At 39.5% G+C, this 27189-nt stretch overlaps 1 protein-coding gene across 1 annotated transcript in view; it reads right to left on the reverse strand.

The window, feature by feature from the left end:
- DECR1 (2,4-dienoyl-CoA reductase 1) overlaps nt 1–21712 on the reverse strand; it is a 42832-nt gene extending 21120 nt beyond the window's left edge. Inside the window, 5 exon segments of the mRNA XM_028108756.2 lie at nt 2301–2446; nt 3430–3516; nt 3642–3699; nt 5974–6176; nt 21610–21712. Coding sequence (XP_027964557.2) covers nt 2301–2446; nt 3430–3516; nt 3642–3699; nt 5974–6176; nt 21610–21660 — 545 coding nt within the window. The 5' untranslated portion in view covers nt 21661–21712.
- Nucleotides 21713–27189: the final 5477 nt, after the last annotated feature.

Raw genomic sequence — 27189 nt, forward strand, 5'->3', positions numbered from 1 at the left:
GACTTCCTCTTTGACATCCTTCAGAGATCATTAACACCTGAGTTCCTTAACTGTTGCTCTAGTACCAGGTCAGACCCTGTGCATTGTACTCTCCAGAGCCTAGTGGTACGAGTCCTTCAAACTCTGTCAGGTTATGGCATCAATAACCGACAGGAATCTTGGAAGAATAAAAACTGGCTTCCATCTTTTAAAAAGTCTTAGCTAATATATTTTTAATGAAGTCCATAGAATTTTAATCCAATGTGGTGAATAAAAATAGATCACAGTCTGTTAAAATGAAAGACAATAATGAGAAACGAAGGGAGAGTCAGACAGAAATCAAGAGTCAGCGAAGGAATAAAAGAGACAATGAGGCAGAGAAACACAAAGAGGAGAGAGACCGAGCAAAATAGGGAACCAAGAGTGAAGAACTGACAGAGACAGAGAAAGAAATATAGAAATGAGTAAGAGATAAGGAGAGAGAAAATTAGACAGAGTCAAAAGGAGAGAGAAGAAACACAGGTCAAGGATCCTTGGACAGAGAAAGAGAGGGAGAAGAGCCAGCCCATTCTTCTCTGTCTCCCTTCCCAATCATCCATCTCTTCTGGGGGGGAAAAAAAAGCCACCAAAAAAAAAAAAAAAAACCACCCACAAAATCAAAAACAAACAAACAAAAATCATGGAAACTCCAAATGGAACTGATAATTCACTTTGCTGTAGTGGGAATGAGGGACGTGGGGATTTGATTTCAATGAGTGCATGGAGAAAGGATGGAGGTTATACATGCACAGAAACAGCTAGCACCTCTCTAGTAACCTTCTGCCTGTTCCTACATCCTTTCTCCAGCTGGCTTGAAAATTATCCACACAGTAAAGAAGAAGAAATTGATGGGGCACCTGGGTGGCTCAGTCGGCTAAGTGTCTGCCTTCAGCTCAGGTCATGATCCCAGGGTCCTGGGATTGAGCCCCGCATCAGGCTCCTTGCTCAGTGGGGAGCCTGCTTCTCCCTCTCCCTCTGCCTGCTACTCCCCCTGCTTGTGCTCTCTCTCTCTAATAAATAAATAAGATCTTTTTAAAAAAAGTTTAAAAAAAGAAGAAGAAATTGAATCTAATGAGGCAAAGACTTCTGACCAGAGGAAGGAAACTGGCCAGCTCCAAGCCTTCTCTTCCCTCAAGACCCAAAGGACATCCTTCAAGGAACACAAGGATTCTTCTTCCTTTTCGTTGCCCAGAATACTCTCCACCCTGAGAAATACCCCTAACTTTCAAGTCCCAAACCAACCCATTCCCCTTGTTCAGGGAAAGAGTTTTGTCCATCTCCGTCATTTGGGCATACAAGACCTGCTACACAAAAGTCATCAGTAAGTGTCCCTTAAATGAACATGTATACACTGATTCTAGACATATAAGTATATACATACATATATTACACACATATTTACTATTTATATTGCATCAACTTTTACAAGGTTTATACATAGTACTAAACAAAAATGTTCCAGGAATTTCCCTCTAGATCTACTCTCCCCAGTGTTCTCAACCACACTGATGTCATCATCATCCCAACTATTCACTCAGCACAAACTCTCTCACCTCATCAGTAAGGCCTGTTGATTTTGTCTGCTAAATGTCTCCTAATTTATCCCGCGTGTCACGCAGCCACATGCCAAGAGAAAAGTCAAACCCTTCGGAATGGCTTCCCTAATCTTTTCCATCCTCCACACTGTTGCCAGTATCCTTCCCAATCAAGTCACATTCTTCATGAAACACCTTCAAGAGAAATCCATAGGAAATAACTCCCCATTTCCTTCAGAATTAAAATCAAATTTTCTATTTTGGGACTGGGAACTTTCCTAATTACACCCAACCCACCTCCAAATAGTCATTTCCCACCATTCTCCCTCCTCATCTCTAACCACATCACATTTGTCATCAATCCCTAAACCTCATTTTTCTCCTCCATCAGGCCTCTTTCCATGGACATTTACATTTACCTCCCACCTTCCTTCCACCCCCACTTCTCCACATCTAGATCTTTGAAAATTCAGCCCAAGTTGTACCTTGTTCCTCAACCTGATAATCATCCCTAGGGAGAGTTAGTCATTCCTGTCTCAGGGTTTCCAATACACACAAAATATGTATTTATTATAGCTCATATCATAGCATGTGGTAATTATTTTAGTATCTTTCTTCTCCATTAGACTACGAGTTGTACAGGTATTGACACTGTCCTATTGACTTTTGAAAATATTCCAGGGCTTATCATAGAACCTGTGTGCAGTGTGGACCCGATAAATATATGAAAAATTAATAAACATATCTTTCTGTGCTTTAATTAGTTGCTTTCCAATTTCTAGTGTCACATAGGCAGTACCATTTAGAACTATGTCAGTTATGGTCTTCCAAGCATTAGGAGAGAGCCTTTCAGTGGGAGAGATAAAATTCCCTGCTGCATTGTTTATCACAATCTAATAAATGAGTAAGGCAAATAATAGAATTTTTTAGATAAGGAAGAACATTTTCCCTGAAGAGTTTTTACTTCTGAAACTTATTAATCCAAATAATACAATAAAGCTAAAGTTGATAGTCTGCTATAAAATAATACCATGAGATTTGGTTTGGTTTTACTTTTTTTGAGCCTGTGAAAATCTCCTGTGTTATTTACCAAATCTTAGAATCCTAATCCCTGTCTCAAAATTAGGGTAGAATCTATCATTAAGAAAACAAATACAGATTAAGCATATCTACCATTTGTCTATACTGTATTTCAAGGAATCTCAAAATGTCTTTTAATTTCTGGTGACAGTTTGGCTTAATTTACCCAATGAAACTCTTGGTTGATAAACATGTTTCTTCACTATCAATAAAGATTCTACCTAGTTCTATTAGCAGATTCAGTATTCTTGGTCTGTCTGAAAGTATCTCTAACTTAGAACAGTGCTCTCTTTGAGACTACTGGAGGAAATTGCTTCTTTCCAATATGTGAACCAAAAAACAGCAAAATACACATGCACATCTCAGGTCTTAAAAGGAAAAATTTGGAGTATCTTATAGATTTCTTTACTTGTATCATTCTCCTCTACTGATAGAGATAATCAAAAGTTATTAGGAAAAGCAAAGAGCATGCATCACTTAAACTAGGTATTGTGCTCTTGAATAACTGCTCTTCTTATTTCATAATCTTATTAAATAAAGTGAAATCAAGTTTGTTCTATATGACTGTAAATGCATTTTTAAAGTATTTCCGAAAGGCAATGGTGTAGCAGTTCACCTAATCTGTTCCCTGCTCTAAGCAAAGCTGGCTCTTTCCTAAGGACAAAAAATACATGCTTCTCAACACAGCACTTGCTCACATCAATATTTTATTTCCTTAGTGCATCCTTAGCGCATTTTGGTGGGTGGCATCAACATCAAACACCTCATACTTTGGCCTCATCACCATTACACTTACATCAGGATGTCCTGCAACTTTGATCAATTCCGACACAGTGTTTTGCACCATTTCGGGATTCCTCACATCACACTGAATTGCATGAACCTGAAAAATATCAGAGAGAAAAAGGAATCCTAAATTTTTCAAGCTTCTTAAACCAAAAACATGAATAAGTTATTTAAGCATGCTTTAATTCCTAAATCTGAATTAAATAACTCTTTTTAATGTACCTTATTTCCAGTTTGAGAAGAAATTTGTTCTGCAGTCGCTTTTAAAACATCAATCTTCCTAGAAATAAACACACAGTACTTTGCATGAGTTCTGAAATGACTTCATATTTTTTTCTTTTTAATTCCATAGGTTAAAAAACAAAGAGAATCTATAGCTTAAACAGATGCAATCTTGACAAAATGCAAAGGCTGTATCTACAAACAAATCAGTTTGAATGAATTCACTTTCTAAAAGTTAAATTTGTACAATTTTTATATATCTAATACTCAATTATTGAATTATTTACTTTTAGACTAGTTGTTTTATATCTACACACAGATTTAAAGTTATTTCCTTAATACAAAAATACTGATTCAAAGGGGTACATGCACCCTGTTGTTTATAGCAGCATTATCAACAATAGCCAAATTATGGAAAGAGCCCAAATGTCTGTCAACTGATGAATGGATAAAGAAAATATGGTATGTATGTATGTGTGTGTGTGTATATATATATACACATATATATAATGGAATATTACTCAACCATCAAAAAGAATAAAATCTTACCATTTGCAACAATGTGGATGGAACTAAGAGTATTATGCTAAGAGAAATAAGTCAGTCAAAGAAAGACAAATACCATATGATTTCACTCATGTGGAATTTAAGCAACAAAACAGATGAATATAGGGGAAGGAAAAAAAAAGAGAGGGGGGGGCAAACCATAAGAGACTCTTAACTATAGAGAACAAACTGAAGGTTGATGGAGGGAGGTGGGTGAGGGATGGACTAGATGCATGATGGGTATTAAAGAGGGCACTTGTGATGAGCACTGGGTGTTACATGTAAGTGATGAATCACTAAATTCTACTCCTGAAACCAATATTACACTACATGTTAACTAACTAGAATTTAAATAAAAAGAAACATGAAAAATAAAATAAATAAAATTATTTCCTTAATTACAATAATTTCTGTTCCCCTGTCCGAGCCTCCTTTAGAAAGAAAACACAAGGTGAACTAATATTATATAAAACCTGATATATATAAAGTTTGTTAGATTTTAGACTGAATTTAAGGATAAAAAAGCATTATATGCATTGTTTTATACTCTTGAGATAAACATGAAAAATAAACCATAAACATAAATTATGTAGTGTTACAAAGAAAATAATATTTTAATATCTGTAAAAACATCATAATATTTAAAAAAATGTTCTGGCCAATTTGCATTAAAGGAAACATCTGAAAGAAATTCCTTTGGCCCTTTGTAAATTACATAGTGACTTGTCATTCAGATTCTTATTCAGCTTATCTAAAAATTTTACACTATTCCAAATAGGAAGAAGGTGTAGATTTTTTTGACCAGTCTCTAAAGTTCTAGACTTACATAGTTATAGGGTCCCAGGATATGCCCAAGTAAGAAATTCCATCTACATGGCCTTATCCTTCCTACATTTATCACAAGAGATGTTTTGAAACATCAGCCCATCTTACAGAAAATGGAAGGATTATATCCATTATCCTAGTACAAGGCTAACTATCCTTTGAAGCAGTAACTATAATCACTCCTACTGAGCAGCCTCAACACAGCACTTTAACCTTAAGCTTCAGGTACAAGAAAAAAAATTTTATCACTGAATTTGGGAAATGTATCCATCATCAGTTCCACAATCAATCATTACTGATATTCCTCAACATGACAACGGGGTTACATCCCTGGTAAACCCATCATAAGTTTAAAATACCATCATGTGAAAATGCATTTTAATACACCTAAGCTACTGAACATCATAGCTTAACCTGGCCTACCTTAAATTAGCCTACAGTTGGGCAAAATCATCTGACACAAAGCCTGTTTTATAATAAATGTTGAATATCTCATGTAAATTTGTTGAATACTGTACTGAAAGTGAAAAACAGAAGGGTTGTCTGGGTACAAAACAGTTGTGTTATCGGTTGTTTACCCTCATGATTGAGTGGCTGACTGGAAGCTGCGATTCAATGCCAGCATCATGAAAGAGCATCTTACCACATATTATTAGCCTGGGAAAAGTTCCAAATTCAAAATTTCAAGTACAGTTTCTACTGAATGTATGTATCACTTTCATACCACCGTAAAGTCGAAAAATCCTAAATTGAATCAGTGTAAATCACGGTCCATCTGTATTTCTATCATTACAAATTGTAACTGATTTTTCCAAGGAAATTTATTTAAATAATCTAAAGGATATTTCGTAGAAAATTAAGATGAAAAACAAAAGACTCTGGCAAAGAGTGTTTTCAAAATCATGGCACAGAATTGTTTTATAATAGACTCTTGCCAGGCAACTCGCTGAGTGTGACTTACCAGCTGGCGATCACACACTGAGCACCTAGGCTGGACAGAAGAGCTGTCATTCCTTTACCAAGGCCAGTACCTCCCCCAGTGAGAAACGCCACTTTTCCTTGAAAACTATTAGGCGGCAGCATGGCTTTTTGAAGGGGTAGGAAGAATTTAGACCAAAAAGCTTCATTGTTTAAATACAGTATTTTTGTTCCATAACTGAAAAACTGAAAGGGAAAAAAAGATTAATTGAAATTTTCATAAATGCATTTCCACAAAATAGTTGAATTTCAAAAAACTTACTCTTGAATTTATTATTAATCAAATTCTTGGGTTAAAAAACTCACTGTAAACATATCAGTATTGTATTTAATCAATTATGACTCTTTTTCTCCTGGAATGTTAAGTAACATAGTGGAATGGTTAAAAGCATGGTCTTTGGGGCAAGATTACATAGGACAGAATTATCTCATTAGTTGTATAACCTTCAGCAAGTGATTTAACCTCTTTGTGCCTCAGTTTCTTCTATAAATGGAGACAATAAAAGAACCTAACTCATAGGACACTGTAAGCATCACAGGAGTAAATATAAGTAAAATACCAAGTTCATTGTTTAGTATATGCCAAGCACTTTATAAATGCTAGTATTATTATTTACAGGGGTTCTGCTTAAATTTAACTTTAAAAAGCACTAACATAGCAAGGAAACAGTGAACAAAACTAAAAGGCAGCCTATGTAATGGGAGAAGACATTTGCAAATGTCTTATGAGATAAAGGGCTAGTATCCAAAATCTATAAAGAACTTAAGAAACTCAACACACAAAAAATAAAAAACCCATCAAGAAATGGGCAAAGACATGAACAGGTATTTCTCCAAAGAAGACAAACAAATGGCTAACAGACACATGAAAAAATGCCCAACATCACTCTGCATCAAGGAAATACAAATCAAAACCACAATGAGATACCACCTCACACTGGTCAGAATGGCTAAAATTAACAACTCTGGAAACAACAGATGTTGGCGAGGATGTGGAAAAAGGAGAATCCTCTTACACTCTTGATGGGAATGGACTCTGATGCAGCCAATCTAGAAAACAGTATGGAGGTTAAAAATAGAGCTACCCTATGACCCAGCAATTACACTACTATGTATTTATCCAAAGGATACAAAAATAGTGATATGAAGGGACACATGCACCCCAATGTTTATAGCAGCAAGGTCCACAAAAGCCAAACTATGGAAAGAGCCCAGATGTCCATTAACAGATGAATGGATAAAGAAGAGATGGTATATATACACAATGGAATATTACTCAGCCATCAAAAAGAATGAAATCTTGCCATTTGCAATGATGCTGATGGAACTAGAGGGTATTATGCTAAGTGAAATAAGTCAGTCAGAGAAAGACAAATACCACATGATTTCACTCATATGTGGAATGTGAGAAACAAAATAGATGAACATAGGGGAAGGGAAGGAAAAATAAGATGAAAATTGAGAGGGAGGCAAACCATAAGAGATGCGGAACTCTAGGAAACAAACTGAAGGACTGAAGGTTGCTGGATGGAAGGTGGGTGGGGGGAAGGAATAATTGGGAGATGGGCATTAAGGAGGGCACTTGATGTAATGAGCACTGGGTGTTACATGCAACTGATAAATCACTAAATTCTACCTCTGAAACTAATAAAAAAATAAAAAATAAAAAAAGATCCTAGTTGAAAGATGCACTCTGAAAAAAAGATGCAAAAAAAATAACATAAAGCATATTCATCTTTTAACAAGAATAATTTGGATAAAAATCACATTCCATTTTTGAATCACTGAAAAAATTATTAAAATTTCCTCATAAAGTTTATTAAATCAAATGCCTCTTCCTATGTTGCCTTCTGGATAATAAATTTAGAACAGATAACTATTTGTTACATTTGAAATGGAAAAATAACATTTTACACTAAAAATATTTGTATTGCCCTATCTTATGTCTTACAATTCACATTCTCACATTACTTGTGAAAACCACTGCCATTCTCTCACATTTAATTATAAAAACAAACTTTAAGTGTTGAACATAACAAACAATAAAGAGCTAATTTCATTAAGTGCTTACCATATGTCAGGATTTGATATCAAATCAGTTCATCTTCACCACCCTATGAAATAGATATTATTTTTACACCTCACTGGACAGGAGGGACCTAGAGAAGTTAAAAATATTGCCCAAGTCACAAAACCAAGATTCAAATGTGGTCTGACAGGCTCCAGAGCCCTCCCTCATCAGCATCTTATATATTTCCTCACTACTCACTGAACTCCCACAGAGCTTAATGATCACACCAAAGAGGCACATGATATTCCCCATCAGGTCATGGTTGGAAATTAAAACTCCAGAATCTATCATTTCCTGCTAGAATATTCCTGTAAGCTAAGCGGGCTGCCATCAGTTGGTCTAGGATATCTAGAAATTTAGCCTAAAGAAACAACTGGTAATGCGGTCAATGATTTAGGATAAGGCTGTTTATCAACTGGAAATTACACAAGAAAATGCATATGATACAATGTTATATGGGGAAAAAGTATACAACATGTCCTTAACTATAAATAAAAATATATGCTTGGAAAAAAGACTAACAAAAAAACAGTAAGTAATAGATTCAATATTTACCATGTGCAAAGGTCTACTAAAGACTTTCAATGTATTACCTCACAACAATCCTATAAGGTAAATTCTATTGTTATCCCCAATTTATAGATGAAAAAGCTGAAACATAGAAAAGTCAAGTAACTAACTTTTAAAGACAAATAGTAAGTAGAAAAGACGACTCAAATCCAAGATGTGTCTGACTTCAGAGTCCATCCACTACTTCCCTTACACAGTTATCATCTCTAGACGATGAGATTATGGATGATTATTTTTGCTTTTTGTTTGGTTGGTGTTTAGTATTTTCAAAATCTTTTCAATAAGTATGATTTGCTTTTATAATCAGGAAAAAGTGTTGTTGAAAGACAGAATTTGAAAACATGTATAAAATAATTGGTAAAGATAAATCTGTAAATCTGTTTATGTTCCATGCTGGTCATTGTAGTTCCTTTAGCTTCATGTTGACAAAGCATTTTCTTTTTGTATCCTTTTGCCAAAGCATAATAATCCAAGCAACCTACAATAATAATCTTTCTCTACATAAATGGCAGTTTTACTTAAGGCTGCCACCACCTCCAGGACTATTACATTAAGATGATGAATCAGGAAATTTGCACAAGTAGGCTGGTGAGTTTGTCATTTTCCATTATGGATGGATGAAATAATGATGAAATGTTTCATTCCAAAAATGAAAAAAATGTGTTCTAATTGTTCAAGGCTCTAAAATGAATTTTTATTTATTTAGTGTTGATCTGTATAGGGAATATGATGTGGTGCTTTATGAAAGATAAATTAAGTAAATAAATAAAATATTTGCATATACATTTTTTTGTTTATCTTAAAACATTTTCCCAACCTCCCAATAGAAGAAAGAATATAGAGGCAAAAACATAATCACTTTGATAATAATTCTTAGTATCTATAAGGTATTAGGTTACTACATAGCACAGGCTTACCTGTTGTATTTTATTTGATCTAAACAATACTGATTTCTCCCACCAAACCAAAAGTGAAGAAATTGATATGCTATTTTAATTCATATTACCTTCTGATAATTCATAGCATATATGCTATTAAAAATTAAATTCAATCCATCTGTTTGCCTAAAAACAAGTTGTTCATTTCAATATTAAGACACATAGATATGAACAGACCTCACAGAATCATGTTTTATTCGGTCTCCTACTTCTACAAAGAAGGATCCTGAATAACCTGAAATAGCATTTTGGCCTTTTCGAGTCATAAAAAGTGGATACAAAATAGACTTTTAAGTTTTCAAATCTTGCTTTGTATTTTTTCTAGAAATAAGTTGTCTTCTGAAAATAAGTATCTTTCATATCAAGATTGATTTCTCTGGACATCTTTATTTTTTTATTTTTATTTAAATTCAAGTTAGTTAACATGTAGTTTATTATTAGTTTCAGGGGTAGAATTTGGTGATTCATCAGTTCCATGAAACACCCATTGCTCATTACATCAAGTTCCCTCTGTAATGCCCATCACCCAGTTACCCCAACCCCCCAACCCACCTCCTCTCTAGCAACCCTCAGTTTGTTCCCTATAGCTGAGTCTCTTTTATGGTTTGCCTCTCTCTCTGTTTTTATCTCATTTTATTTTTCCTTCCTTCCGCTACGTTCATCTGTTTTGTTTCTTAAATTCCACATGAGTAAAATTATACGGTATTTGTCTTTCTCTGGACAGCTTTAAAATCTAAAATTCTTAAAACTCTCTAACGTCTTTGATTTTGGCAAACAAATTTACTTATCAGAAGTTTTAAAATCTCCCCTCCCCCTAAAAAACCCAGCTATCATCTGCCTTCTGCTCCATACTCATGACTCTCCCACATCATGTAAACAATATCTTCCTCCTTCATGTGATCCTAAATGATAGCATCTAAACTAATGAAAAATGATTATACTTCTAATCCTCAGAATGGCAATTCTTTTAAGAGTCTTGACTCTCTCTTCCCTAGAGGATGAAGACTATATAGCATTGAGATTTAATCTTAAATTACCTAAGTATCTTGGCTGGTCTCGAATGCTAGAATAAACGCCTACAATAAAGGCAGATTGGTGATCCAAGCCAGATGTTTTGTTAGGCCTGCCCAGTGTTTTAAAATTTTTGAGCCAAAATTTGGATACCGGGAGAATTCAGATAAAAATCAGAAGCTCTAGCAACACCTACGTCCAGCTTCTAATAAGACTGAGTTAATGCCCCCTTGAGACAACACCTCAGCTCCAACCAGTCCCCACACACACAGGTAAAGTGAACCCTTTTCACTGGACAACCACTGTCATTTATAGGGCCATCCAGAACTTGAGGCATTTGAGTGCATGACTCCTCGTCTAAATAAAACCCAAGAATCCAATACACAATAGAAAGGGGAAAAATGATTTTTCTTTTTTTTTATACCAATGTAAAAATAATCGTTTAATGTTCTAGGTATACTATTAAGAAAACTGAGTTTCAAATCTGTAAAAATCATTAACAGACCCTCACACAGAATTTGTGGAGCTAAGGAAGGTAGTATTTAAATAACTCTTAGAAATTTTACCATGATTGTCACCATTACTAATTGACTGGGCCTCCACATTAAAATCCCATACCTCAAAAACACTGATGTCCATGGGGTGCTGGATTGGTTAAGCATTTGCCTTCAGCTCAGGTCATAATCTCGGGATCCTGGGATCGAGCTCCACCTCAGGTTCCCTGTTGAGCAGGGAGTCTGCTTCTCCCTCTCCCCCTGCCCCTCCTCCCCACTCCTGCTCTCTCTTCCTCTCTCTCTCAAATAATCTTAAAAATAAATAAACAACAACACTGATGTCCTCCAGAGTCAAAAAAAAAAAAATTAAACTCTTTAGCATGACACTCAAGTAGAAAAGTCAACCTACCTTCAACCTACATTCCTGACCCTACTTCTAACCAGTTCCACCACTCAGAGGTATACTCCAATACCTACCAACCCCGCAGCACTCCTGAAACTTGCAAAATTTTCTTCTGGCCTTTGCTCCTGATTTATCATCTGCCTGAACTGCCCCCACTTCATTTGTCAACCTAACAGAACCAGCCTTCAAAACCAAGCCAAAGTGTCAAAAACTGTTGACACTTTTGAACATGTGTCTCTGTTAAAAATGGGCCAAATGAATCCCTCCCTCCAGCAGGATCTCAGTTTTCTGCACCAGACTGTGAGCACCCAGGAAGACAGAACAGTCTCCATTCATTACTATAATAGGGTTTCTAACACCAATTAGACATTCAGTAAATGCTTGTTTTATTGCCTGTAACCTGACTGGCCAGACTCCAAAGCCATCAAAAGTACACAAGTGCAGACAAGTAGAGTCTTATGGAGCTACGGCTACAAATCCAGCTCTCTGCCTCTTGTCTCATCAAGTTGAAATAGTCACTTCCAATGACTCTAAATTATGCCATCTTAAAAATTAGTTTAACCCCCCAAAATCCAAATCTATTGATATATGAATATTAACAAGTTATTTGCAAATAGAAAAAGTGGGCAAAGGCCTTAAAAAGATAGTCCACATGCAAAAAATACAACCATATTTGTAACTGGGTGAATGTAATTAAAGAAGGTATCATTTTTCTCTCACAAGATTGGTAAGGTTCAAAATTTCATAATACATAATACAAAAAATAGCTTATTAAAGTCACTCTTAAAATCTGTTGATAGGAGTTGGGGCAACTTCTTTGGAGGCCAATTTGTAACATATATCAAAATATTATCCAAAATATACACACCGTTTAACCCAGCAGCTCCACATTTAGGAATTAATCCGACAGATATACTCATTCATTTGGGTGGGAGGGAAAAGCTATGTTCAAAGATATTCACTAAGATGAAAATGAAATTAACAATTCTATTCACAATCACATCAATGGGAATAAAATGCCTACTAATAAATGTAATGAAAGTATAAGATTTATAAACTAAAAGCTCATAAGAGATTAAAGAGGACCTAAATAAATAAAAAGACACCCTGTGTTCATGGATTGGAAAACTTAATTTTGTTAAAATGGCAATACTCCCCAAATTGATTTACAGATTCAATGCAATTCCTATCAAAATTCCCAGTTGGCTTTTTGCAAGTTGACAACCATATCTCAAAATTCATTTCTAGGGACTCAGAAATGCAAGGGATGCAGAATAGTCAAACATATAATATACGAAAGCATTGTTTGTAATCAAAAAGACTAGAAAACAATCTATCAGCATTTCAATAGCAGATATACCTAACCAATTAGGGTACAACCATATAACAAAATACTGCGTATCTTTTAATAGAATATATTCTATTCTAATAACAATATATGGTTATTCAATCACGCAACAAATATTTGTTGAATACCAACAATGCAAGGCATTACATGTTAAGGAAAATAATCCAAGGTAGGGAAATATATATAAAATGTTCCCATTTGTGTGGTGTCTCTTAATGAAAATATTTTCATACATATGTTGACGTATGAACAAAAATTGTTGGAAGGATCCACAAGAAACTATTCATAGCACTAATCTCTTGGGAGAGGGACTTTCTGTACAGTCACTACATATCCTTTTGTATTGTGTAGTGTTGGATAGGTTCACAAATTAGTTTTTTATTAAAAATAGTTAACATAGGGGCACCTGCATGTCTCAGTCAGTTGAGTGTCCAACTCTTGGTTTCAGCTCAGGTCATGATCTTGGGGTTGTGGGATCAAGAGCCCAGCATAGGGCTCCCCACTCAGCAGGAGTCTGCTTCCCCTCTGCCCCCCCACCCCCCTTGTACACTCTCTCTCTCTCTCAAATAAGCAAATAAATATTTTTAAAAAACTAGTTACCACAAAATCAAATCATATATGCAAGCACACAATATAATAAGGGTATAGAGGAAAACAAAGTTACAGCAAGAACACTAGCATATGATCACTGTTACAAGAATGTTAAAGTGTAAGTACTATATATTCCACACTTATGTGTGAGCTATACTTCTAAGGAAAATGAAACATGACATATCTATTTTTGTGGGGTTTCTAAGTACCCGTTAGTTTAGGTTAACATGAATATTTTTTAAGAATAAATTTATCCTGGGCGCCTGGGTGGCTCAGTTGGTTGGGCGACTGCCTTCGGCTCAGGTCATGATCCTGGAGTCCCGGGATCGAGTCCCGCATCGGGCTCCCTGCTCAGCGGGGAGTCTGCTTCTCCCTCTGACCCTCTCCCCTCTCATGCTCTCTCTCTATCTCATTCTCTCTCTCAAATAAATAAATAAAATCTTTAAAAAAAAAAAAAAGAATAAATTTATCCTGACTCAAATTCACAGGATAAGAGCTTTGCAGACTGGGTCTTGACTGTCATATAAAAATGTCAGCTTGGTAAAGACCTGACAACCTTATTTTTCAAAGGATGACTTTGAAAAATGGGTATTTTTGCATTCTCAATGCAACTCGATAGTCTGTGCACACAGTAAGCCTCCAGTAACTACTCCCCAATGTATTTTGTCCAGTTGTTAGAAGGCACATGTCTGTGCCTTGCATGCACTTTTCAGTGTCTAGACCACTATCACTTCAGCACAGTGGAGGTGGCTCTTAGCTGGAACCATCTGGAAATACAAGAGGGAGCTGGGCAGGATGCTCTACTTGATGCTCCAGCACAGAAACAGTGCTGCAGAATGAAGAATTGTCCCGCCCACGAATACCAATAGCAATCCTACAGACTGTAAAAGAACTGAAGAGCCCAAACTCTACCCACACCTATGGCTTGCCACAGGCCATGTTGTACTCGAGCTCTCTGCATGTGTGGATTGCTTGAGTACCTCTACCCTCTCCTTCACTTAAAGCAGGGCACTGCACAGAGGCCACTGATATTCTAAGCTTCTGCAGTTCACAGATCTCATTGCCACAGCAACTTGAAGGTAAGGCTGAGCAAATATAAAAGAAAGTAAGCTGGACTCCAAGCTGCAGTGGCTAGGCTGAATTATGTAGTTGTTGCCCGTAGCAAGACAGAAATTACATTTTTAAGTAATGATACACCTTATAGCAATGAACATGAGTCTTTGAAAAAGTAGTTGCTCTGAGCTTCAGGGTATATTTCCCATTTTTATTATAGTTCCTACCTGCCTGCAGTTAGATGTGGACCAAACAGATGCTTCACGAATACTTCCCAAAAAAGGGAGATGAAATCAAGGAGATAAATTAGCAGGCAGTTTGAAATTTTGAACTGGGGACTTCACTCCTGCTTACCTCTCATTTGAGTAAACTCACTGATGCCCATCACATTAGTCATAACTAACATGACTATCTTTTCTGAGCCAAAAAAATAACACCCCTGTTCTTAAAAAGGCTTTGTTTTGGTTTGGGAATTTGCATATATGAAAAAATATTAGAGATAAACATATTATGATTTGGATGGAGTTAACTCATTTATCTATTTTTAACAAGTTTTTAAGGAGCATCTCCTATGCCTTAGGCACTCTTCTAGGAAATGGCAATACAGCAGTGAGCAAAACAGATACAATATTCTACTTGAGAGATTATTTTTGGAGGGTGGGGATAAATTAAACAAAATATATACTTAGCATATTAAAAGCTAATAAACGCTGTGGGGAAACATATGTGTTTAGAGGGCTACTCTATACTGTTCTGCATGCTATGTTGAGAAGGAATGTAGGAGGTAAGGTTGGAAGCAGGAATGATGCTTCTGTAGCAGACCAGGCAAGAGGTAATGATGGCTTAGACCTGGATGCCATCATCAGAAGGGGTAGGAAGTTAGCAAATGAAATTACTTGCTGGTAGGAAGGGCCCCAAAAATGAGGAGATAATAAATTATCACTGTACTTAATATTGTCTGGTCCAAGTATTTCTTGCCTCAAAGCCAACCTCAGCACATGTTGACCTATTTCACCAAAGGCGGATAAGAGGCCCCCCACTTTCCTGAAAACATCAAGTCCATTCAGCTGAGAGAGACTTCTCCACCTCTCTCCCTTACACCTCAGTATTCTGTTACTCTTTGCATTGCCTTTGTGTTTTAGAAAGTAAGATTTAACTCTGAGCTAAAAGGAAACAGAGACCAGTCAGACAGGTGTTGGTCTAGGGTTGAAGTAACAAGGGCAGGAGAAATAAAGACAACACTTTCCACACAAATTTAAAATGTAGTCCAGCCTGAATTCAGAAGCCAACCAGCTGGAAGTGGTGAGCAAGAAGGGAGAGTTGACATGGCTACTTGTTGGGTGCTGCTATAAATGACAGGATTGACATAGGAAGAGCCAAGTTGGAGGATTGAAGACATTGAGTTTTGTATTAGAGACGCCATACCTGCAACACCTGTGGGACATTCAGGTGAACACACCTAACCTGCGGTTGGAAATACAGTTTTGGAGCACAGAAAATAACTCAGGGCTAAATGTAAACGGCAACATTATTCAATAATTGCCAAAGCCTGCAGTTCTACCACTGATGCAATGCAGCGTGGGTGTTTCTCCAGACTGGAAGGGACCAAAGTATAGTTGTCCCATTACTCTTAACTTACTTATATTTACCCAGGCATTTCTTTTTTTTTATGTTAATCACCATACATTACATCATTAGTTTTTGATATAGTGTTCCATGATTCATTGTTTGCATATAACACCCAATGCTCCATTCAGTACATGCCCTCTTTAATACCCATCACCAGGCTAACCCACCCCCCACACCACCCCCCTCTAGAACCCTCAGTTTGTTTTCAGAGTCCATGGTCTCTCATGGTTCGTCTCCGATTCCACCCCTTCATTTTTCCCTTCCTGCTATCTTCTCTTTTTTTTAACATATAATGTATTATTTGTTTCAGAGGTACAGGTCTGTGATTCATCAGTCTTACACAATTCACAACGCTCACCATAGCACATACCCTCCCCAATGTCTATCACCCAGCCACCCCATCCCTCCCATCCCCCACCACTCCAGGAAACAAACTGAAGGTTACCCAGGCATTTCTGATTCCAAGGTGAATCATCACCTCAGGGAGAGAACAGCATAGGATAGCTGAGAATGCTAATCATTTTCTACCTGGAATTTTCTTTAAAACAAAGGGTTGCCAGACCTTGATGGAATGCCTTTTATTATGGGCTGTAGACAACCCTAACTTTAGAAATTCCCTCCCCTTTTGATGTGTTTTATAATGATCTTTGTGTAGATGTACATATTTTTTAATATTCTAAAATTAGCTTTATAGTTTTGGGAGGAAGTTTGTTTTGAAATTTCTTCACATGCATATTTGAGCTCTGAAACCACCATTCATCTATGGGACTCCCTCTAGTGACTCCTTCAAGGCCTCTTTCTCTTCGCCTGATACATCCAATTCATCTCCAGTCCCACATATTTTACCTCCCAGTCGGTATCTTTCCTCTCTATCCACCACTTGACTTCACAGGTCCGTATCTCCTGTCACCCACAAATACAGAGGTCATACTTTGTCATCTCTTGTCTCTGGCCTCCAGTGTCTCCCCTCTCCAGCCCGTCTGCGATGCTGCCCTCCAGAATACTGCAAATCTGCTCATGCTACTTTTCACCTTAAGATCGACCTATAGCTCCCTGGTAGCTGCATGAAGTCGATTCCTTAGCTTCACACAGCATGTCAAGTCCTTGTGACTTGACTCTTGTCCATCTCTCCAGCCTCTTTTCCCTCTGCTTTACCCCCTTGAAATCTGCACTCAGGAAAACAAAATACACAGGGTTCCCCAAACATAAACTGTTTCCTACCTTCCTATCTATACCAAATCGATCCCCACATCACTCAACATTCATCATTCAAAGGTAGTTCTAAGAGTTCCGATGCCTTCCCTAACACTCCCAGACAGAATTAACATTCTTATCTCCATCCCTGTAACCAGTTCCCCTGGTAAGTGCCCTCTCTCAGTGGCATGGCCCTTAGCTTAAGGGCCAAAGACAGAAATCTGGGCTTAATTTCATAGAGTACATCCAAACCACAAAGTCCAGTTTGTTTTAGTCCTACATAGCTCTAATGCTGCCCATAGTACAGACTCCTATCACTTTTGACTTCCCGTCTCCCTATCTTAAGTCTTACCTGATAATTATTACTTCCCTGCTCACAATTGTGATGGTGCTATATCACCTCAATATGGCCCAATCCTCCTAATTGCCAAGGCCTCTCAATTTACCTCCTAAATATCACTTGACTTTGAGTTTCTCTGCATCTACAGCCATTCCTTATCTGAGGCCACCATGAAGAGAGGAATACCCAGATCTGATTACATGCCTCTGTTTTTACCCCCACTCCCATGCTGTCAGGACAAAGCTCTCACTCTTTAATGTGGCACACTGGCTGCTCATTAGCTTCATTAGCCTCTCCCCACCTGCCTCCCTACTCTCTACCTATACACTTTAGCCTGGCCCTTTACACAAGCCACTCTCCCACCTAGTACTTTCTCATATTCCTCCCCTCAGCTAACTCCTGTTCATCCTTCAGGTCTCAGCCTAGATGTGTACCCCAAAATATATTCCATAAAAATTGTACACTCCTCCCACTGGGAGTGGGAAATGCTTCTTCCCCAGTCCTGACGTTTCCTTCCCAGAGGGGAGCTCAGTTAGTGTAAGTCTGGGCTTCTTTCCACACCCTTAGTTTCCTGGTCCCCAGAGATAGTTTATCTGACTGGTACATTTTGAGACAATAATTGGGCACGACTAGGCCTTCAGCCTTCCTCCTCTTGAGAGTTAGCTGCCCTCAGAGAGCAATTCTACTGTCCTTCTGAGGCAGCAAGTCTGCCTAATTCAGAAAGTCCAGTTAACAGGGCCAGTTGGCTCTCACATGGAATGGTAATACATGATACTTTGGCCTCTATCTTTACTCTTTGTTTTCCAAACTGGAGAAGAGAGATGCTTTATTTTTGGACCTCTTCTGAGATCAAGAACACTCATCATAATACTTACCATATTATACCATAATGTCATTCTATTATAAGCTTCCCGAGAGCAGGAATCAGCTCTTTCTCATCCTCATATCTCTAGTACCCTGCCTAGCACATAGTAAATGCTCAGTTTGCCATATGAGTGAAGCCCACCATGCCCTGACCCCAGCAACCTCTCCAGTCTCATCTCCACTGCACTCTTCTCTGACCCTGTATTTTAAACTCCACAATATTAAGCCACTTTTTTTTTTTTTTTTAGAAATAGGCTATGCTCCCTCACTTCTTGATATATGCTATTCCTTAGGTCTAGATCATATTTGAGGCCCCATATATTCCAAGTCCTCCTTTAAAAGTCAGCCCCGGAAGCCACCTCCTCCATGAAGCCTTCCCTGCCTCCTCCAGGCACACACCATTTTGTTTATATATGCATTCTAACGTACCTCTGCATTTTCAGTCTACTCATATCCTGTGTGACCTACTAGACTACCGTTTTTCAGACATTTATATATTCTATAAAGCAGAGCAAAAAATACACTTTATATTGCAACACAGTACACACATTCATTCATGTAACAGGTATTTATTACATGTTTACTCTATGCTAGGCACTCTTTTAGGCCCAGAAATACAGCAGTGAACAAAGAGGATATAAATCCTTGCCTCCAAGAAGCTTCTATTCTGGAATTTTAGGTTGGGTACAGAAAGATTTCTTAAGCTTTTCAGATAGGAAAGCTCAAAAAGAAAGAAAACTCAAAACACACAAGGAAAAAAAAATCCACTGGCCTTCCATTTTTCCCTGACAATATTCAGTGTTAGAAGACAATGAAAACAATGTTGATTCAGTTCTAAGGGGAAAACAAACATAATACATCCAAGCAAAACTATGCCTATGCACCCATCCTTTTTACCAGCACAGACACCTGGAATGATGTTCACCAAGTGTCAAGACTGGTTATTTCTGGGTGGCCAGTTTAGGGTCTTGTGTTACTTTTTTTTAACCATATTACCTGAATTCATATTAGTCAGGTATCATTTTTATAAAAATCCTAAAGTTATTATAATCTCTTGATAAAAACAAAAGGAAAGGAAGTATGGCAGTGTGCATCACAGACATTAATAATTAATCCACAAAAGGAAGAATGGGAAATTAAAAAAAAAAAACCAGGTTTCACAAAGTAAACTTAACCTTATTACATGAGATGAATTCTGGTATTTCATACTCTATTCTATTTTTCTTAAAGGCATTTTGCTCCACAAAATTGATTGCCATGTCCACTCATGATTATCCATAGCTTGAAAAATATATATGAGGTTTAACGATAGTACAGATACCTTTTCAACCAAGTTATCTCCAAAGAATGCCCAACATTTAATAGGCACTTAGTTAGCATTTCCTGATAAACAACTTAATGTGTGCACATTTTCCTGAGAGCAACTTGAGAGCAGAGATCATTTTTTTTTCCATCTTTGCAACCCCAGGGCCGGGCACAGAGCCAGTTTGCAAACTGTTTTATAATGATCTTTGTGGAGATCAAAATAAATGTTTGTTGCACTGAATTGAGGCCTACTAGCTAAACAGCACAATTTTAATATAACACTTCATAAATATGACGTTTAACAAATGAAACATTTCTCTTGGTTCTTGGTAACAAATATACTCAAATTAGGAGTTTTAATTGTAATAACTAGTATTTGCCCACAAAAACAGGATGTTCCCTGGAACAACCTCCCACTTCACAGATGTGAAAATGCTTCTCCCAGGAATTCAAACCCAAGGCGGCATGTGCCAGGAAAACAAAACACACCAAAAGGCGCCTTTGCTGGCTCTGAACCCTGATTCTCAAAACTTCTATTTTTCTTAAGCAAAAGAATTTCAAAATTGTCAGATTACAGTTAATTTTTAAATGAGTTCATTTTCTCCCTCTCATACTGTACTAATAGTGTCAGAAGAGTTGGGGTATGGTCTGTGTGACCCTATTACTACAGTCCTAATGATTTGTTGAGGGGTAGGGGAGACGATGTGAAGGCTCTTCTACCTCACAGAGCTGTTGTACACAGAGAAAGTTCGAGAAGAGGCCAGAAAACACAGGTTTCTTTCACAATGACTTATAACCAAAATCTTTACAGGAAAACAGTATCAACAAAACCTTAGTGTTGAACAAATACCACTTTTTCAAAGAAAGTTCTCTTACTTGAGAGACTTACCCATACTATTTCCTCATGTTCACATTTGTAACTACTGTCTTCGGTTTTCAAAAAAGAACACCATGGCTGCCCATTCTGTTGGACTAAAAAAGGTTTTTTTTTCATGGCTGGCAGAATAATTTCTACCTGGCTAAGGAAATTGAACTTTTTGGTTTAGTTTAGTTTATTAAGATTTTTTAATTTGCTTGGGGGAAGGGACTGTCTTGGATATTACTGCTTTTTTCTATATCTTCCTTTCTCGTTCTTATCCTCTCCAGCTGTCTTCATTTGCATTATTTATTTAGACTCTGGGTCCAGTGGACATACATAAGTTGACAAAACGAAAAGTTGCCTCTCCCAAAGCATGGGGGGAGATAGAGGCGGAAGCCAGCCTAAGATACAACTCTCCCAGCTTTATCTCTAGGAAGGGGAGTCTAGACAGCTGGGTTTGGGTTTTTTTCTTAAAAAAATTAAGTGAATATGTTTGTATTATATGTTTAATTTGCACAACTAACACCTGAATGGATTTTCCTCATAAAACAAGGACTCATATGAGGATATAAGGCCAGTGCTCCCTCCGGACCCCAGTTCCTCTCCCACCCCTCAAAGGGCCAACGTGTGCAGTGTCCTCCAGTCTTTCTACCTATTTACACACAATTTTGAAGCTTCCAGGGACATGAAAACTTTGAGAGCCACACCATGCACTTCACACACACTTTCTCTGACAGCAGAATGTGACTTTGCTCCTTCTTAACCCCAATCCCCCGGCTCCCACTTCCCTCGCGGGTCCCCGCGCCCCCGGAATCCCCTGTCCTGGCTTCCCGCATCCCGGGGTCGAAGCTTCGCTGTGCGCGCCCCCGGGCGCCGTCCCAGAGACCCGTACGGGCAGGGCGCTCGCTGGGGGCGAGCCGGGCCCTCAGTCCCTCCAGCGTCGCCTTACCCGCCGAGAACCGTGGCCCCGAACAAGGAAGACCCGGTCTAGCAGCGCCATCTTGGACCTCCAGGACTTGGTCTGGGAAACACGCAGGGCTCAGGGGGCGGGGCCGGGTTACGGAGCCGGGGCAGACCCGGGCCGGGCCGGGGAGCGGGGGCGGGGCCGGAGCCGGGGCGGGGGCCGAGCGGGAGTGCGATCGGGGCTCCGGGGCGGGGGCCTGGCCCAGGCGGGGGCCGATCGGGGGCGGGATCTGGGCCGGGCCGGGCCGGGGAGGGGGGGAAGGGGCGGGGGCGGGGCCTAGCGGGCGCGGGAAGCTCGGCCGGGCCAGGCGGGCGCGAGGCGCTGGGGCGGAAAGGGGAGCGGGGAGCAGGGGGCGGGGCCAGAGCGGAGGCGGGGCCGGGGCTGGGACCGGGAGAGGGGAGCTGGGGTGGCCCGGGGCTGGAGCGGAGAGAGGGGAGCCGGGGCGGTTCTCGGTGACTGCGACGCCCCGCGCCCCGTATCTCTAGTCTAATTCGTGGTTGGTGTGGCGCTGAATCATACATCATCAGAGTAGTAACATCTTGGATTTAAAACTCAGCCTCCCTTGTCCAGGGGCGAAGCGCTTGAAATCTAACAAAACGTGCAGCTTCTGGGCGGCTTTGACTTTCCGCGGGACACGCTGCCCCCTATCGCCCAGAGGCAGCTGAGCTTTGACCTAGGGTCCCACCTTTGCTTTTCTCGCAAAGGGAGTAATACACAGGTTAGAAGCCAAGGCGTGCCTTTAGTACATCATTCTCCATCTTAATGTCAGGTACCTGTTGACGTGCTGCATAAACTCAGACCACATTTTCTTCCTCACTTCTAAAATGTGACTTTTCATACCTGACTCAGCATTATTGTGACGATTGAAAGAGGATGGATGTGAAGCCCCAAGCTCAGGCTGATGGTAGGTGACAGTGAGAGTTTACAAAGTGGTGAGAAAGAAGAACATAAAGCAGACATTCAGAACCTGGCCTGGCACTCACAGGTAGTCCATGCTAATCTCCTTTTAAATATAAACCATCTCACAGAATACCAACCTCACCACTTGACTCCGAGATCAGAAGGTGAGACAAAGCAAGCCAACTTTATAACTTTGTCTAAGCACAAAGAGAAGATCACGGTTGTTACCCACCAAAATACCTAACAACCTGTCTCGTGGCTAAAATGAGTGACTACTTCTTTACCAATTACAGCTTTTACCTCATTCTAGTATCCCTTCACTCCAGATAAAATTTATCTTCCTTCCAGATCCACTCCAGATCTTCCTTCATAAATTGCCCTTGCTTTCTGACAGCATCCAACCTAGGGTGAACCGCCTACTTCCTTGCACCATCTCTTTAGTCGTCCAACCAAAGTCCAAATCCTGTAACAGGTTTCTAACACCCTTTTACTTAGACACACCGTGGTAAACTATGGTGTCCTTCCTTGCTGCAAAAATTAATGAACCCAACTGGTTTGATCATAGGTGTGTCCCTGGTGGACTCTGGCTGGAGGGCATTGACAGTGCCTTTACAGTATTAACTCATTGTCTCACCTTAGGTCCCCCCAAAGCAGATCAGGGAACAAGGATCCAGTGCAAGTGACTCATTTGGGAACTTTGGGAATCACCAGTAGGGAAAAGAGGCAGGCAATACAGGATAAGTTATTCAGCTAGCAGACACTGTGGGCAATTAGTGCTAACACCACAGAGGAAACTCTGGAAGAAGATGGAGAAAACATGCTGCTATGGACTGAATAGTCATAGTTTGAAGCCCTAACCCTCAAGGTGATGGTATTAGGAGGTGGGGTCTTTGGGAAGTGATTAGATGAGTGCCCTTATAAAAGACGCCCCAGAGAGCTAACTCATCCCTTCCAACATGTGAAGATGCAAGGAGAAGTGGGCAGTCTGCAACCCAGAAGAGGGCTCTCACCAGAACTTGACCATGCTAGCATCAGACTTCCTGCTTCTGCAACTGCGAGCAATAAATTTCTGATTATGAGTCACCCAGTCTATGGTTTTTGTTATAGCAGCCTGAATGGGCTAACAGACTTGCCTCAGAGAAATCTCACCTGAGAAATGAGGGAGCTGGAGTATTTACACACCACTCCTTTTTCAATGGCTGAGGGCTGCTAGGTGTAGATGTTGATTCTCCAGACCTTCTCTGCTGTGGACTTGGCATCAGGGTTTCAGTGAAAGATCTCAAGAAAAGAAATGTAGGCACTGTAGTTGGTATACATGCTGCCTTGAAGTGGTAAGGCCCAAGGGACCTAAGAATGGGATGCCACACTATCCACCACCCTCATTTAATTCTCACAACCCTATAAGACTTATTATTCTTTTCCCTATTTCCCAGAGGCATAAACCAGGGTAGGTGAGGAACTTGCCTCAAGCTCCACAGCCTTTAAGTGGTAGGGCTGGGATGGGATTCCAGCAGTTAAGCCCTAGAGCCTGAGCTCTTTACCACTGTATTTTTTTTTCCTGTTCGAATGTAACAAATTACCACCACCTTAGCTGTAACAAAAATCTGTCCTCATTTGTTGATGTTGACTGCTGGTAAATTTTAAGGCTCATACCTCCCTTTCTCTTATGTCTTGGGTCAGCTGGGCAAGTGAACAGAAAAGCCCAGATAACTCTCTCCTTTGGCGCTGCAGTCAAGCCCCTTCTCACACATGGATACCCACACTCTGACCCCTAACCAGCCCCTAACCACAATAAAACCCCCCAAGCCACTCTTTTTTCCTTACTGTATTAATTTTCCAGGGCTGCCACTATAAAGTAGCACAGACTCAGTGGCTTAACCAATAGAATTTTTTTTTTTCCACAATTCTGGGGACTGGAAATCTGATAATCCAGATGTTGGTGGGATTGGTTTCCTCTGAAGCCTCTCTCCTTGGCTCATAGATGGTGCCTTCTTACACTGTCTCCACATGGTTTTCTTTCTTTACATTTCTATGTCCAAATTTCCCCTTATTATAAGGACACCAGTCATATCGGATTAGGGGCCACCATAATGACCTCATTTTAACTTTATTATCTCTTTAAAGCCCTATCTCTAGATGATTTGATCTATTTCTCATATTGTAAGGTATTAGGGGTTAGGACGTCAACATATGAATTTGAAGGGGACACAATTGAGCCCATAATACTTGCTCTGTCAAACCATTTTTAGATCAGCTCAGGAGGGCTGCTCTGTCCTCCCAAACATAAATAAACATTTTTATATTCTCATGGTGTGTGGTGTGTGGTGTGTGTATGTGGCATCATCAGTCTTAACATCCAAACTAAATTTTGGATGGGAATCTATCTTGTTTCCACAGAGATATTACAGCATTAGTGTCTTAAAATGATACATATTCATTATGTCACATTTTCTATGGGTCAGAAATCCAGATATGCTCAGAGATAGTCCTAGACAGACTCTAGGACTATCCAGGTATGGTCAGGCTCTCAAAAGACTGCCATCAAGTTGTCCACTAGGCCATGTTTTCATCTGGACTCACCTGGAGAAGAATCTGCTTCCAAGTTCATTCAGGTTATTGTCAGAATTCATTTCCTTGTGCCCGTATGACTGAGGCCCACAGCTTTTGCTGACTGTTGGCTGGAGGCCACCCTCAGCTTCTACAGGTCACTTATAATTTTTCTATATGAGCTTCCTTGGGGTGACTGCTTATTTTATCAAGATTGCAAGGAGAATCTCTCACCTCAGAGAGGCTCCAGTCCCTCTTTTAAGGATAACCACCTGATTAAGTGAGGCCCTCCCAGAATAATCGTAATCTCCTTTGATGAACTAAAAATCAGCTGATTTAGGACCTTACTTACATCTGCAAAGTCCCTTCACCTTTGCCATATTCTGTAGGCTAGAATCAAGTCACAGGTCCCATCTGTATTCAAAGGGAGGGGATTATAACTGGGGTGAATACCAGGTGGTAGCGATTATTGGGACCTCTTAAAAATTTTGCCTACCACAACCACCATGCTATACATGGGAAGGAAAGGCGATTGGACACATTTTAGGTAGACCCACACTTTACCACCAGTCAGAGGAGAAGAGCCATAAAATATACTCAGGCAGGGAAGACATTGGGTACTTGGCTTAACTGATTATGCACCAAGCTTGGTACACCTTGGCAGAGGGTTGGACTTCAAGAGAACAAGCCAGCTAGGGAAAAAATAACCACTATGAACTGAATACCAGAGAGGTCTCCCCAAAGGCCTGTGTAAAACCTGGGACCCTTCTCATGATTCTGAGAGGGAAAGAGAGAGCAGGGCACAAAGACAAATAAAAGTAGGAATGAAAACAGTTATCCTAACCACTAATGGTACGATATTTTACTTTTGCAAATTTTGGAAAATAAATGGCCCTGGCATCTTGGAAGGGCTGTATGCTTAAGGGGCCCCAAAGTTTACCAGCTCCAGGTCCATCACCTTTGCCCTTACTACATATTTTCATAGAGCTCCGAATTTTCCTTTTGCAGCTCTTTTTTTTTTAAATCAAACAATTTTAATCAAGTGAATAGTAAGCAGTAAAAGTGCAATTGCATGAAGAGCCCCATATTTCACATGTTCAAACGGTTTTCCAGTGTCTTTACTTGTAAGGTGTTGAAGGTGGGACCCACTCTTGAATCTTCTTTCTAGTGGTAGAATAAGGTACATATTTTTCTGGAGTGCCACTCACATTGAACTTATGGTTTGTCCAGATGAATTTACGAGCAATAGGTTGTCTTGTTGTTGGAGGATCATTGGTCATACAGGGAAGCCAGCGATGCCATTCAGGGGGCACCATGTTTCCATCCACATCCCAAAATGTGTTTTTGCCATTCATTTCAGTAGTATATATAACCCATCGGTGACGGCCAAAAAACTGCTTGTTGTCTTCATAGTATTTGTTTCCATATTTGTCTTCCCCCACTAAGGTACCAACCCTCACATCATTTGCCCTCTCTTTTATATACTAGGGTGTGGAGGTGAGTGTCTTTTTTTTAAGCCACCCTTCTATCAAAAGCTTGGTACATAGTGAGCCTTCCACAAATATTTGCTGAACGAATAAGCATTGAGGCTGTTGCCATCCTGTAAAGGCAGTGGCATAAATATAATTTAGAGAACTTGTAGCACTGTTCAGCATGACTAAAGAATAGACTGGGGGCATGAAAAAAAGAGGCCACTTCCAAATGTAAGGAGTTATTTCAATTAGGCAGGAACCAAGGGGTTTGACTTCAATGCCTGAGGATGTATTACTCCTGAAAGCTAATATTTCTCAACTTTCTCTGTGTGTCAGGCGGCGCTCAGCACCCTACGTGTGTCCTAGTCTTCACAGGCATTTGTGGTTTATACTATTCTTATCCCCATTTGGAAACTGAGACACAGAACAATTAGGCAAACTGAGAAGCTAATAACTAACAGTGACAGAGTCTGAGCCACCCAGGCTGGCTCTGGGGCTCCAGCTGTCAGCCATTGCATTGTTCTCTGTGTTAGTGGGGCATAGACGTGGGAGTCAGACTCCTGGGCCTCAGGCAGAGCTATAAGGCTCACTAGATGTGTCACAGTTAGCCAATTAAGAACTTTTTCTGTTTCATTTCCTTATCTGT

Source organism: Eumetopias jubatus, unplaced genomic scaffold, assembly GCF_037043125.1.
Source record: "Eumetopias jubatus isolate StellerSeaLion01/CBP00866 unplaced genomic scaffold, mEumJub1_p1.0 scaffold_4, whole genome shotgun sequence".
Lineage (NCBI taxonomy): Eukaryota > Metazoa > Chordata > Mammalia > Carnivora > Otariidae > Eumetopias > Eumetopias jubatus.